The sequence below is a fragment of the Cervus elaphus genome, chromosome 11 (assembly GCF_910594005.1).
Source record: "Cervus elaphus chromosome 11, mCerEla1.1, whole genome shotgun sequence".
NCBI classification, from domain to species: Eukaryota; Metazoa; Chordata; class Mammalia; order Artiodactyla; family Cervidae; genus Cervus; species Cervus elaphus.
In genome coordinates this window covers 102,179,836-102,194,686 of record NC_057825.1, presented here as the reverse complement: position 1 = coordinate 102,194,686, position 14,851 = coordinate 102,179,836, and the positions used below count along the sequence as shown (strand labels likewise).

The window sequence follows — 14,851 nt, the reverse complement described above, 5'->3', positions numbered from 1 at the left end:
ACAGACCATACTCAGCCCCATCTCCAGGCCCCGCTTTTTGCCCTTTTCCCTGCCTAGAATGTTCTCTCCCCCAGGACCGCCCATCTCTGGTGGCTTCTCACTATCTAGGTCTTGACTTGAATGCCCACTGCCTTCCAGGGTGTTCTCTGACCGTCATGTTCCACTAAGATCCCTCCCCTGCCCGTGAGCTCATTTGGCTTCCTTCTATTGTTTGTAACTGTTGGCATTATCTTATCAACGTGTTTGTTTGTACATTTGATGTCAGTCTACCCCTCAGAAGTTCCAGGGGGGCAGAGACCTCTGTATCCTCGTCACCAGCCTGTAGTGAAAGCCTGGTAAATAATTCTTGACCAAATGAATGAATGAAAAATTGTTTATTGTATTCTTACTGTCTGCCAGGCACCTGATTAGGAGTTTGAGACAATTAGTGAACAAACAGATGAAACTCAGCGCTCAGGAAGCCTCCTTCCATCAGGGAAGACACTTGACAAGCAAGATCCACAAGCAAATGGCAGAGTGTGACAAGAGGTGACAAGAGCCATGTAGAAAATAAAGTAGGGAGTAGCACAGGGAAGCCAGAGGAGGGGTGTATTTGGGGTAGAGTGGTCAGGGGAGGCCTCCTTGGGACAAAGAGCTGAATGAAGAAGGTGTGACCATGCAGGTATCCGGGGAGGGCAGAGGGATCAAGTCGGTGCAAAGGCCCTGAGCTAGGCCTGTGCCTGGCAAGTCTGAGGAATGTCCAGGAGACCACCACAACTGCAGTGGGGTGGACCAGCTGGACAGCAGCTGGGCATGAAGACAGAGAGGCGACAAGTAGTGAGAGACAGCGGCGTCATGTGGCATCCCAGAGGAAAGAAGAGGCCGCGCAACTTGCTATTGGTGTGCAGAGGGGCCACTGGAGAGTTTGAGGAAAGGCTGGAAGTGTGACCCCCTTGTGAAGAGCATCACTCTGTTTGAGGCTTGAGCGCACTGTCCAACGTGAGAGAGGATGAAAGGGAGGCAGAGCCGGGGGCAGGATGAAGGTGGCTCAGCTCAGGGTGAGTGGGGAGCTAAGAAAGCAGGCAGAACCAACCAGATTTCCTGAAGGGCCATCATGGGCTGGAGAGGAGAGACGGTCCCTGCTCCTCCCCAACCTGCAGCCAAGCTCCACTTGTGGTCCATGCTGGTCTAAAGGAAGGCTGCCCCAAGTTGGACCAGCTTGGGTTTGGATTTGTCTTAGCTAGAAATTCAGAGTCACTTCTAACTCATTTCTAAGGTAAGATCCAAACATCATTTGTAAAAACACTTCCAGGGTTTTAGACAGACGAAAACAAAGCCGCTGCTTCGGCCGTGTGGGCTCTAGGTTGTGATGGAGAACGGCTCAGCACCTACTCGGAGGGCGGCATCTGCCCACACATCGCTCCGGGGGCGGGGCAGCAGCCACCTGCATCTCTGCCCCATGTCCCCACCCCCCCGGTGTCCTGGGAGAAGAGTGGGAGCCGCTTCCCTCTCTGACGACTCTCAGTGCCCTTTGGGTTCTGGGGAACGTTGGACAACTGACACGTCGCCTTCTGTTAGTGAACTTCCAAGTGAGCACCCACAGTAATGACCCTGTGAGCAGAAAGCCAAGCGAACCCACATCCCAGCACTTGGGCAGCCCCAGCTCGCTGCCTCAGTCCCTGCAAATACATGACTTTATATCTCTCTTTGAAAAATATCCTACTGCATTGTGCTGAAAATGATTTAAAATGCTTTGGGAGAAAGCAGTAGGGTCTCTAAGGGGAAGAGACATCTTTAAAACCCTCAAAGAAAGAAAACTAGCCCGCTGGAGCAACTTGCAGGCAAATGGCATGAGAGTGGATGGAACCGTATCTCCACATGGCTCCATGAGGCAGGGATCAAACCTGGCTTTCCTGCAGGCAGATTCTTTGCCATCTGACTTAGCTGAGCAGGCCCCCATTCATGTCAGCAGACTTGGCAAACAGATGTGCATGCATGCGTACGAAGTTGCTTCAACCGTGTCCGACTCTTTGTGACCCCATGGACTATAGCACCGCACGTTCGTCCATGGGAATCTTTAGGCAAGAATACTGCAGTGGGTTGCTGTACCCTCCTCCAAGGGGTCTTCCCAACCCTGGGATCGAATCCACGTCTCTTGTGCCTCCTGCATTGACAGGTGGGTTCTTTACCAAGAGCGCCACCTGGGAAGTCCCAGTGAATGGATACAGATTCAATAAAATCAATTTTCAGGCATTTCCCAAATGGTAGCCAAAGGATTCTGTTGGGTTGGGAAGACATGCCCCTTGGCTGGTTCATTTCATCATGGTCATCTCTTGGTGAGCCTACAGGGCTGCAAGGAAGCTGCCCACACCACCCCGGAGGATGTAACGTGTAGGAAAGAGCTCAGCAGGGAATCAATCCTGGCGATTTGGGAACGTTATTGGCATGAGGCTGCGGAGATAAGTCCTAAAGCTGATGGACTGTGAAGTTTTCAGGAAAGAAAGGCTGGGAAAATAGGACGGAGATAGAAACAAGCCAGAAAGAAGGCCAAGAATTCTCCGGGACTGGGAATTATTCTTCCCAACCCCTAGGCAAATGCCCTTTTTAAAAAAGGAAAGATAATTTTCTCTCTACCTGCAGTTTGATCTGGGGCAAGCTTCTGGCTTCCCCTAGGCACCTTTCCCCTGCAAGGCGGTCCTGACAGCTGCCTGCCCCCATGTCCAACACACGAGGGAGACAAACAAGTCTTTAAAAAGAGATTTGGCCACTGTTTTTTTTTAAAGGCATGTCCTGTGGGATCCTGGTTCCCTGATCCCAAACCCATGACCGTAGTGCAGTGTCTTAACCACTAGACCACCAGGAATGTCCCAAGAATTGGGCACTTTAAAAAGGTCTCACATGGCTCAGGAAAGAAAGACCTTGAACCCAGCAGCAAGAGGATTAGTAATTTAACCATAGCTACGTTTCTTTTTAAAATATATATAAAAAATAAATAAATAAAATAAAAATAAATAAATATATATATATATGTATTTATTTGGCTGTGCTGGGTCTTAGTTGCAGTACATAGGATCTTCAATCTTGGCTACGGCCTGAAGGATCTTTTTTTCAGTTGTGGGATCCAGTTCCCTGACCAGGGATCAACCCCTGGTCCCCCTGCATTGGAAACACAGTCTTAGTCACTGGACTACCAGGGAAAACCCCTACCTTTTCTTTTCTGTATTCATGGACAGGGACCTCAAAGATGGGCAGGGCAGTTGTAGAAATTCCCTTCTGCAGGTTTTTCTTGGAAACTCCCAGAAACGCGCAGGCACTCTGACCCCAAGAAAACAGGAAGGACCAGTGCGGCTGAGCCTCCAGCAGTGAACAAAACCCCCAGAACAGAACCCACTATCACTAATTCATGTCTCTTGGCCTCAGTTTCCACATCTGCAGCCGAAAGGAAGGATGCCACGCCTCTCCCTCGGAGTCCGGCTGGTGACAAGCCCCAGCGAAGGCTGCGGCCTCTGGGCACCTGGGAAAGTGTGAGGCGTTTGACCACCAGGTCTAACTCTGCACCCGTGGAGCCAAAGAAAACAGAACTTGACTCAGGGCTGTGGAGAATCTAGATTTGCTACCAGAGTCTACAAAGTTAGAAATCCAACCCAGGAAATTCATCTCACACCACCAAGGAGGCCCTTGAGAAAAGCATCTCAAGTGAGTAAAGACAACAGATATTCCTCAGGCTGATGACTTAAACAAATATATGGTAACCCACTGCCCCACCCGACCCCCATCACCCTGTGTGCATGCGAGCAAAAGTGTTAGTCCATCGATCATGTCTGACTCTTTGCGACCCCATGTTTTGCGACCCCATGTATTGCAGCCCACCAGGCTCCTCTGTCCATGGGATTCTCCAGGCAAGAATATTGGAGAGGGTTGCCATGCCCTCCTCCAGAGGATCTTCCCGACCTAGGGATCGAACCAGGTCTCCCGAATTGCAGGCAGATTCTTTACTGCCTGAGCAACCAAGGAAGGCAAGAATATTGGAGCGGGTAGCCACTCCCTTCTCCAGGGGAATCTTCCCAACCCAGGGATTGTACCCAGGTCTCCCAAATTGCAGGCAGATTCTTTACTGCCTGAGCCACCAGAGTTTGTCATGACTTAAACAAACATACAACAGGCTCCCTGACCCCTGTCACCCCGAGGAGAGGCCAGAAGAAATGCAGCCACCCACGCCAGGCCTTGACAGTGTGCAATCCATTACGCGGACAACCAGGAAAAGGTCCAGTGTCTGCAGAGTCTTACCCCAGGGGAAGGGGTCTGGGGGCAGGGGGGAGGGCAGCAGAGACACATGCAAATTGCCCTCAGCAGCCCCTCCAACCCAACCCACTGCACTAACAGGGGGCTCGTGGAGAAGGACTAATTTTCACGCCTGGAAAGCAGAGGCCAGTGCTGGTCCATGGGCTGTTCCCAGCGGGCCACAGGAGTGCGAGATATTAATGGTGGGGAAGCCATGAGTGTTTGGGGAGAGTGTCCATGGGACCCCTCTTCGCTTTTCATTCAGTTTTGCCGTGAAATGACAGCTGCTCTCAAAAAGTCTATTAAACGACAAAACAAGAAAAATGAACCAACTAGGGTCTCTCCTGGGGACGCAGGCTCTGAAAGTTGTACCTTTCAACCATTCTCTGGAGACGCTATGCAGACGTGAGGGTTGCTGAGTCTGGAATGGAAAGTTCTAAGAGGAAATGCGGTAACGCTCAGATGATGGGGGAGGCTATGCTACATGCTTGCTGAGTGACTAAGTCAAGTCTGACTCTGCGACCCGCCAGGCTCCTCTGTCCATGGGGTTCTCCAGGCAAGAACACTGGAGTGGGTTGCCGTCTCCTCCTCCAGGGGGTCTTTCCGACCTAGAGATCAAACCCAAGTCTCTTACGTTTGCTGCATTGGCAGGCGGGCTCTTTACCACTGGTATCACCTGGGAAGCCCCCTATGGTTGGGAAGGAAGCTGGCACATGCCTTCCTGCCACCCAGCCCCAGACAGAAGGCGAGGCTGGGGAAGGCCCGGGAATCAATCCAGCCATGGGAGATAGGGGCAGGGAGAGGACCCCCTGGGCTCGGGGTGCTGACCTGGGGACCCACCTGGGGGCGTATCTGGGCCCGCCTTGCTCACAGAGCTCTGCAGCGCCGCCAGCCGGCTCTTCATGTGACGGATGCCCTCGGCGAAGCGTGTCTCCTGGCCTTTCAGCAACTGCTGCAGGTGGCGGATAGCCGTGAGGAACTGCTGTTTGTTGAGACAGTTCTGGGGAGAGGAAAAAATACTCATCACCACCACTAGCACAGGGGGCCAGCAGTCATCGGGACCCTGGGCTCCGAGACCCTTGGGGTCACTGAGTACAGTGCAGAAGTGGCCACGCTGGTGTCCCGACAACACATCGGGTGAGGTCCCCAGAAAGCAGGCCCCAGCCCCTCCCTCAATGAAAACAAAGCTCCGATTTTCAGAGTGCAGGGCAGAAGTGACGACTCTAAGTGATTGGGTGGTAGAATTATCTGAACGCAATGTGCCTTATATGAGTGCTCTTACTTCAAAGGTCGCCCCCCCCGCTGCCCCCAATAATTCTTCACTCCAAGTTAATCTGGGCCTCAAGGAACTTTTTGTTTCTTTATCCTTTGGCTTTTTTATTCTACCTTGGACATTTTTAAGCAGATGGATGATATAACATAAAACAGGCAAACAGGGAAGCCCAGTGGTTCCCATACTTTTAAAAATGTAACAGGGCACAGGGCTTCCCTGGTTAAGAATCTACCGTGCAATTCAGGGAATGCAGGTTCTATCCCTGGATGGGGAACTAAGATCCCACATGCCTTGGCACAACTGAGCCCCCGAGCAACAACAAAAGATTCCACATGACTCAAGGAAACCCCATGGGCCACAACGAAACATCTGACACAGCCAAATAAATAATTAAGTATTTTAAAAAATATAACAGGGCAAGTTCAGTTCAGTTCAGTCACTCAGTTGTGCCCAACTCTTTGCGATCCCATGGAGTGCAGCACACCAGCCTTCCCTGTCCATCACCAACTCCCAAAACCTGCTCAAACTCAGGTCCATTGAGTTGGTGATGCCATCCAACCATCTCATCCTCTGTCGTTCCCTTCTCCTCCTGCCTTCGATCTTTCCCAGCATTGGAAAATGCTGGAGAAGGGAATGGCACACCACTTCAGTATTCTTGCCTTGAGAATCCCATGAACAGTATGAAAAGGCAACAGGGCAAGTAAGAAGAATTAAAGAAGCATTCAGTTAAAGTTAATGCTGAGTTCTAACACTTTTTGAAAAGCTCAAAAAACAGAAGGAGGCATGTGCTTATCACGAGAGAGACTAACTTTAAGCAACACTTGGTATCATGCCTAGTGATAAAAATCTCAAGGTTTCTGATCCTAATGGGGGCTTCCCAGGTGGCGTTAAGTGGTAAAGAACCCGCCTGCCAATGCAGGAGATGTAAGAGACATGGGTTCAATCCCTGGGTCGGGTAGATTCCCTGGAGGAGGAAACAGAAACCCACTCCAGTATTCTTGCCTGAGAAATTCCATGGACAGAGGAGCCTGGCAGGCTACAGTCTATGGGGTTGCAAAGAGTTGGACACGACTGAAGTGACTGAGTGTGCACTGATCCTAATTGCCCTTAAGAGCCAGGACGTGAACAGGAGGAAGGGAGAGGTGAGGACTTCCCTAGTGGTCCCATGGTAAAGACTGTGCTTCCAACGCAGAGGGCATAGGTTCAATCGTTGATCGGGGAACTAAGGTCCCCCATGCCAAGGTGGGGAGGGTGCAAAAAAATAAACAAATAAGGACATTGCCTCACTGGGGAAAAAAAAGAAGAAAGGAGAGGTGAGTACAGGGGGCAGAGATAGGACAGGCCCTGGTTCACATGTTGCACATTACCTCAGCACAGCCTAGTCCAACCTGACTCACATGACCTGCATGGAACAAAGGAGAGTGGGATGACGGCAACCTCTGGGGATAGGCTTGCGAATCTGCTTTTATTTTTCATACTTATTTTTTTTCCTACAATGATTATTAGCTTTACAATTAGAAAAAAAATGTCTCAAAGGCGGCCAGCGGCCGGCAGCTGGGAGGCAGATGGCCTCTGCAGCCTGGGTGGCTTCCGGTATCGTCAGTGGAGCGCTGCCCCTGCAGGGGAGACGGAGCCGCAGGCTCTCTCCCAGGGCGGGTGCCAGGCCCCTGCACCTTGGAGATCTCACCAAACACATGGCTCACTGCTCCGGGCCAATGGATGCTTTTGACAAAGCTGAATCCCCTGTTGCCCCTGGAGCTCGTTAATCCATGGGGGCTCCTTGGCCTCCACCCTAAAACCAGGGCCTGACTGGGCCTGGCCCCAAACACAACCATTGGGAAGTGAACTGTTGTTTGCTTTCCTTCTCCCTCCCTCCTTGTGGTCCTTCCCACGCAGGCCCTGGGCACCCAGGCAGTGACCTCCTGCAGTCCCTGACCTGCCCGGCATGGTGCAGCCATCCACCCAGATCGGACTTCCCACACCCGCCTCCCTTCCCTTTAAAAATACATAATAATAATAAGGAGCTGCTTTCAGAGATGCTGCTCCATATCATGTGTGATTCACACTTGGGAAGTTCCTCATAGTGTACCACGCTATATGCTACTCCTAAGAGGACAGAGGAGTCTGGCGGGCTACAGTCCATAGGGTTGAAATGAATTTGACAAGACTGAAGCGACCGAGCGCACAAAAGGACTCCTGGCTGGCAGCAGCCCTGTGAAGAAAGCCTGGGACTGTCTCTATTTTACAGTCAAGACACAGAGGCCAGAAGTCAAGCAACTTGTCGCGAACCATGTGGCCTGTGAGCGGCAGCGCCAGGCTGGGGCCCTGCTGACCCCAATCCATTGCCCCCCAACAACTCGTGCCCCCACGGCTGCCTTATGCCCCAGTGTGCTCAGTCGCTCAGTCGTGTCTGACTCTTTGCAACCCCATGGACTGTAGCCCGCCAGGCTTCTCTATCCATGGGACTCTCCAGGCCAGAACACTGGAGTGGGTTGCCATTTCCTCTTCCAGGGGATCTTCCTGACCTAGGGATGGAGCTCAAGCCTCCTGCATTGCAGGCAGACTCTTTACCACTGTTTCACAAACGCCTCCGTGTGGTGCATGTTCTTGATTAGTCTGCATGAGGGATTGATCACTCTGTGACCCAAGCTAAATGTCGCACAGGAGTGGATTTCTAACTCCTGTGTGGATTCCAGGTTGCAAGCATGGGCAGTGGAGACAGGAAGTGGGGTGGGTGGAGTGGAAGAGAGCCAGGCCAGCAGCTGCCTCCAGGGCATGGCAGCTGGGGAAGGGCGGTTCCAGGGGACAGGGAAGGGCTAAGTTCTGAAGTAGGAGACGTGAGATCAATGCCAAGGCTTCTGCCGGGAACCTGGCATGGAGGACATGGGACTCCAGTCAGTACAGAAGGAAGGACAGTGGGAGTGGAGATAAAGGGGCCTCTGGGAAGCCAAGTAAGTTGCATGTCAGTGCTCCCAAGTCCAGTCACGCTGTGCTCTGCTTGTGTGGCACTGCCCTGGACTGGAACCCTCCCCACCTATGCTCCGTGAGCGGCAGGTACCACCGACTTTGCCTCGAGGCGCTCACCGCAGGTGAGGTGAGCTTCCCAGGGGGCGCGAGTGTAAAGGACCCGCCTGCCAATGCAGGAGATGCAAGAGACAGGGGTTCAATGGCTTCATCCCTGGGTTGGGAAGATCCCCTGGGGGAGAGCACGGCAAAGAACTCATATAATTCAAGAGCAAAAAACAAGAAAAAAACAAAATACTTTGGCTACCTGATGCAAAGAACTGACTCCTTAGAAAAGACCCTGATGCTGGAAAAGATTGAAGGAAGGAAGAGAAGAGGGCAACAGAGAATGAGATGGTTGGATGGCATCACCGACTCAACGGACATGAGTTTGAGCAAGCTCCAAATCAAGTTGGTGAAGGACAGGGAAGCCTGGCATGCTGCAGTCCATGGAGTCTCAACGAGTCAGACACAACTGAGCGACGGTACTAAACTGAAACAAAAATCTGATTTTAACATGGGCAGAGGTTCTGAACAGTTTTTTCAAAGAAGACATTCCAAAGATGGCCAACAGGTACATCATAAGATGCTCAACATGACTAATCATCAGAAAAATGCAAATCAAAACCACAGTAAGTATCACCACATTCCTTTTGAATGGCTATTATAGAAGAAACAAGAAATAACAAGCATTGGTGAAGATGTGGAGAAATGTGAACCCTCGTTCCCTGTTTGTGGCAAAGTAAATTGGTGCAGCCACAATGGAAAACAGATTGGAGTTTACTTAAAAAATTAAAAATAGAACTACCATATGATCTAGCAAGGAAACCCAACCAGTTCATCCTAAAGGAAATCAGCCCTGAATATTCATTGGAAGGACTGATGCTGAAGCTGAAAGTCCAATACTTTGGCCACCTCATGTGAAGAACTGACTCATGTGAAAAGATCCTGATGCTGGGAAAGATTGAGAGCAGGAGGAGAAGGGGACGACGGAGGATGAGATGGTTGGATGGCATCACCGACACAATGGACATGAGTTTGGGTAAACTCCAGGAGTTGGTGATGGACAGGGAGGCCTGGCGTGCTGCAGTCCATGGGGTCGCAAAGAGTTGGACACAGCTGAGCAACTGAACTGAACTGATGATCTAGCAATTCCAAAGGAAACAAAGTTGTATCTTGAAAAGATATACACACCCCCATGCCCACTGCAGTGTTATTTTCAATAGCTAAGACATGCGAACAACTTGAATGTCCACTAGCAACGAAGACCCAGCACAGCCAAAGGTAAATAAATTAATGAATTTTTTAAAAGTTGATGAGAGTAGATTTTTTTTTTGGCCACACAGCCTGTGGGACCTGCATTGGAAGTACAGAGTCTTAACCACCAGACTGTCAGGAAAGTCCCTTAAAAGAATAGATCTCAAAAGCTCCCATCATGAGAAAAAAACTGCGACTATGTGAGGTGTTGGACTTCAATTAAATTTACTGTGGTGGTCATTTCACAATATATACGTATATGAAATCATTATTTTGTATCTACCTTGGACTGTGCGGTGTGCATGTGTGCCGATTCACGTCTGACTCTGCGGCCCCATGGACTGTAACCCCCCCAGTTCCTCTGTTCATGGGATTTTCCAGACAAGAATACTGGAGTGGGTTGCCGTTTTCTCCTCCAGGAGACCTTCCTGACCCAGGGATCAAACCTGTACCTCCTGCATCTCTTACCCTGGCAGGCAGATTCCTTACCGCTGGAGCCACGGGGGAAGCCCCATGCCTTGGGCTAATACAATGCTATCACACATTTATGTCATATTATATGATTTTATCTCAATAAAGCTGGGAGAAGGAGGAAAAATAAAGTTCACAAGGGGAAAAAAGGGAGATCCGTGTCCTCTTGGCAAGCTAGCTTGGCAGGGGCGGCACCAGGGTGCCAGAGCAGTGGAAAGAGTGATTGCCTGAGGTTTGATGGGTTTATGCAGCAGCTGCTACTAAAGGGCCAGCTCCTTGATCCCAAATTGCTAGAAATGGAGCCCATGGGCACCATGCTCAGAATCTGTCGCCTGTAGGGACCTCAGCAATGACATAACTGAATTCATCTGCAGAGCAGAGGGACAGACTAGAAACCTTCAGACCGAGTCAAGAGCTCAAGAGGTCCACATTATATGGACATACAGGGACAAATGAGGTCACAAGGCGGGGGCTGAGAACCTAAGCATCTCCCCTTTGCAAGCTGAGAAAGCTCTGTCAGTTTGCTTGGTCAGAAAAATAAAGCATGCTTTCTGCAAAACCACTCTAAATCCAGAAGAACGCATCAGAACAAAGGACAAGTCCCATGACCACAGACCAGCACTGTTCCCGTTTGGTGTGGTTTTAACATTTGGATCAGACACACCCTCGCACACGCACAGGCGTCCCCTGACAGCTGCCGGGCCGCGGCTGCAGGTCCTGCGTTGGCGCTTTATCCTTGGCTCCAAGTTGTGGCGTTGTTTCCACACCAGTGAGCAGAGCAGAAGTCAGACCCCGCGCCTCAGTCTGCTTCTTTTCCTCTGTGTTCTCTTCAGTCCACTTCCGTTTGTCTGCCCACGTCCCCTCCCACGCCTGCCAGTATGTGCTTTCGGCCAAGAGAAGCCACACAAGGGAACAGACCATTTCCTTCTTTGTAAATGTAGACAAGGGGGCTTTGAGGGGCTTCAAGGGCCTGCAAGGCTGGGGGACAAGAAACAGGCTGGACCATCTGGTGTCACCCACGTGCATTTCAGCCTGTCCCCACCATGGTGACTGCTGGCTTCCCATCTCAGGCTCCCAGAGCCTAACTGTAAAAAAGAACCTCCTACTTAGGTGGGAAGGCTCAGCAAGGCTATGACTGGGAGAAGGTCAAGTCTGGATGGGGCTGACAAGAAGAGGGGTCCACACCAGGGAAGGAAGGCCTATCTTAGGGCCCCCACTTTCCCAGGTCTCTTCCAGGACCTCACTTTTTAAAATTTTAACTGTTTGGCCACACCGTGCACATACAGGATCTTAGTTCCCCGACGAGGGATCAAATACGCACCCCCTGCACTGGAAGCCCAGTCTTAACCACTGGACCACCAGGGAAGTCCCCAGGACCCTCACTTTTAATATTTTTCTAAAAGAGCTCCTCAAATGGCCTAAATCTGCATCCTTTCAATACTGGTCTCCATCCATGCTTGGCATAGATGACAATAAATAATGAAAATTAGTTTTCATTTCTTTGAATTAATAACTTATTTGTAATGGGACCAAGAAAAGACATTCAGTGAAACTCTCCCATCCTTGAGGAGAAAAAGATCAAGATTTCCCACTTCAAGCTCTCCTTCAGAGCACTGGGCCTTCCTGTGAATTTAAACACCAAGAGTGATGTTTGCAGAGAAGACCAGAAGCAGAGAGAGGAGTAGAAACAGCAAGCATTCCACCTGCTCTTTCCAAGCTGGGGTGGAGGTGGCAGAGATGGTTCCAGAACACACCAGCCAATGTTGACAGCCAGGTGGTAGGGGACTGGGTCTAAGGCTTCTGGGAGCAAGGAGGTCACAGAACTGTACTCCATCCACCCCACGCCACATCCAGGGAAAGTCTTGCCTATCTTCTTTCCAACTCATCCTCTTACAATATTAATTCTGATGGATCTGGTGGGGACACTTCAGAGGTTAAACACTCCTCTTCCTGGGAGACCAAGCTGCTCAGAGACCCCACCTGCTGGCCCAGGGTTGGACAGAGACAAAGACAGTTTGTGTCCTCAGCTCACTGCAACCCCGTGCCAGAACTTGGTGGGTGGACCCTCCCGCCCCATCCAGGCCTCCTTGCCGTCTGGGCTCAGTTTACAGATGAAGCCCAGTTCTCCAAGCACTGAAGTGCCAGGGCATGCCAGACTGGTGGGTGGAGGTGTCCTTGAGGCTCTCTTCTCACGTGACCTGGCTTGATGGCCATCCTCACATCAGTCTTGGCAAAGAGACTATTTCTAAGAGCCACCTCAGTGACAACAGAACCCCAGGCCCCTGCAGATGACCAGGCTGCAGATGACCCCTTGGACCTCGGATGGGCCGTCTTGCATTAGTTTCCTCTAAGCCACAGTTATGCGTCACGTCAGCATGTTGTTAATGGGAACACAGATGTTTTGATGACTTTAGGTCTATGAAAGGATAGAGCACACTTGCCAAGCGTGTGCCTGCTAGCCAAGGCTTGAGGCCCTCTGCATGTGAGTCATGTAGAATTCACACATGTTTTTTTCTCTGAAAGATTTTTTTTTTTAACTTTAGACCAAATCAGAAGCAGTTATAACTCCCTGACTTCTCTCATCCCAGTGACCTTGACCCAGCAACCACACTGAAGGGAAAAGAAAGGACACTTCTGGGAGAAGTGGGGGAATTTTGGGGGGCAGCTGCCCAAGGCCGTTGTCTTAGGGTTCTCCAGAAAAACAGAATCAAGGAGAACCAACTGTATTGGGTTGGCCCCAAAGTTCATTCAGATTTTTCCATAACATCTTACGGAAAAACCCTAAAGAATTTTTTTGGCCAACTCAATATATGCACATCTCCTGTAGTGAGTGAGAAGGAGAGAGATTTAAGGAATTGGCTCATGCAGTGTGGGGGCTGGAGACCTGGAAAGAGCTGGTGTTGCATATCCAAAGGCTGTCTGAAGGCAGAACGCCGTTCTTCTCCCAGGACCTCAGTCTTTGGGATGAAGCCCACCCTCTTTATGAAAGGTAACCTGCTTTACTCAAAGTCTACAATTTGACACTCATCACATCTAAAAAATAGCTTCACTGGGACTAGTGTTTCACCAAATATCTGGGCACCATGGCCTAGCCATTTCACACCTTAGAGAAACTGAGGCTCAGGGTATCTGGCTGATGGATGGTGGGGCTACCTTCCCTGCCACATCGCGTCCAGTCCACGCTTTGAAGAGCACATTCTGCCCATTTCTTCAGCCCAAAGAACCAGGACGAGGGGCTCAGAGGAGGCCCCAGTTTGCCAGTGGACCCTCTCAGTGCCCCAGCAGCCCCTCCCAACACACATGCACAGACCCTTCTGGGAACGTCGGCCCAGGTGGGTGCACATTCACACATGACCCCAGAATTCTGAGACCTGTGAAAGTGAATTATCCGGATCTGACCTGGTCTCCTGGGGCTATGCAAAGAGGTGGAGGGAGACGGGGGCCTGGTCTTGGCCTCTTGGCCGGCAGCACAGGCAGAAGGGAAGGGAAGGATGTGCTGGCCGCGGCGGGCGTGGCCACGCGTGAGAGGAGGCGCTTCAGAAGTCCTGCCCTTAGAGAAACTCACCTGCACGGTTGTGAAGGGCTGAATAACAGACGTGGTGTACTTTCAGATCTTTCTACCCTCCCTAGCGAAAAATCCCAAGCATTTCTGGGTGAGCAGGTAGACGTGAGATGAAAACCATCCTGTCCTGGACCTGTGTCCAACCTGCTGCTCCCGGGCCCGCCTGCAATCTGAGCTTCCCGAAGACAGAGGTCAGAGGCCACACTGCATCACTTCCTTGTTTCCACCCGCCAATGGCTCCCCACCCATGAAAATAAAGGCAAACTCCTCTCCACGTCACTGACAGGGTGGATTCTTTTCCTGTTGCTGCTCTAACAAATCAACACAAACCCGGCCGCTTAAAACAACACATTTATTATCTTACAGTCTGGTAGAACTCCAACACTAAAATCAGGGTAAGATTCTTAGATTTCCTGGATAAGAACATAGATATCTTGGGGGGTGGGGGGAGCATTATTCTGCTTCCAAAGCTGTGTGACCAAGCCCTGCCACCTTCAACCGTGTCCAGATCGGACACCTTCTGGGTTCCAATATTCAGACCGCTGTGTTTCTCCACACACCTTCTGCTGCATGCTAAGTCACTTTAGTCGTGTCCAACTCCTTGCTACACTATGAACTGCAGCCCGCCAGGCTCCTCTGTCCTTGGAATTCTCCAGGCAAGAATACTGCAGTGGGTTGCCATCTCCTTCTCCAGGGGATCTTCCCCATCGACCCAGGGATCGAACCAGTGTCTCTTATGTTTCCGACACCGGCAGGCAGGTTCTTCACCACTAGTGCCACCTGGGAAGCCCTTAGCTTCCGTGTAGCTTAGCAAGTTTATTTCGACCGCAGGGCCTGTGAACTGGGCCTGTGCTCTGTCCAGATTCTGCCCCCGGTCCTTGAAAGTCAGTCTTTCCACTTTCACCAGAAGCGCCCTTCTCAGAGAGCCCTTACCTGACCGCTGAGTGTAGGGCAGCCTCCTGGCCACCCTCCAATACAACACCCCATTTCCACTGTCTGCCTCTGGACACTTTCCGGTCTGTCCT

The 14,851-nt window shown here is 51.0% G+C and overlaps 1 protein-coding gene across 3 annotated transcripts in view; it reads right to left on the bottom strand.

Annotated features, from left to right (window-relative positions):
* FBLN7 (fibulin 7) overlaps positions 1 to 14,851 on the bottom strand; it is a 55,555-nt gene that overhangs the window by 28,154 nt on the left and 12,550 nt on the right. For all 3 annotated transcript variants that reach the window (XM_043918791.1, XM_043918792.1, XM_043918793.1), the window contains exon 2: positions 5,101 to 5,260. In XM_043918791.1, the coding sequence (XP_043774726.1) occupies positions 5,101 to 5,260 (160 nt within the window). The remainder of the gene's footprint in view (positions 1 to 5,100; positions 5,261 to 14,851) is intronic.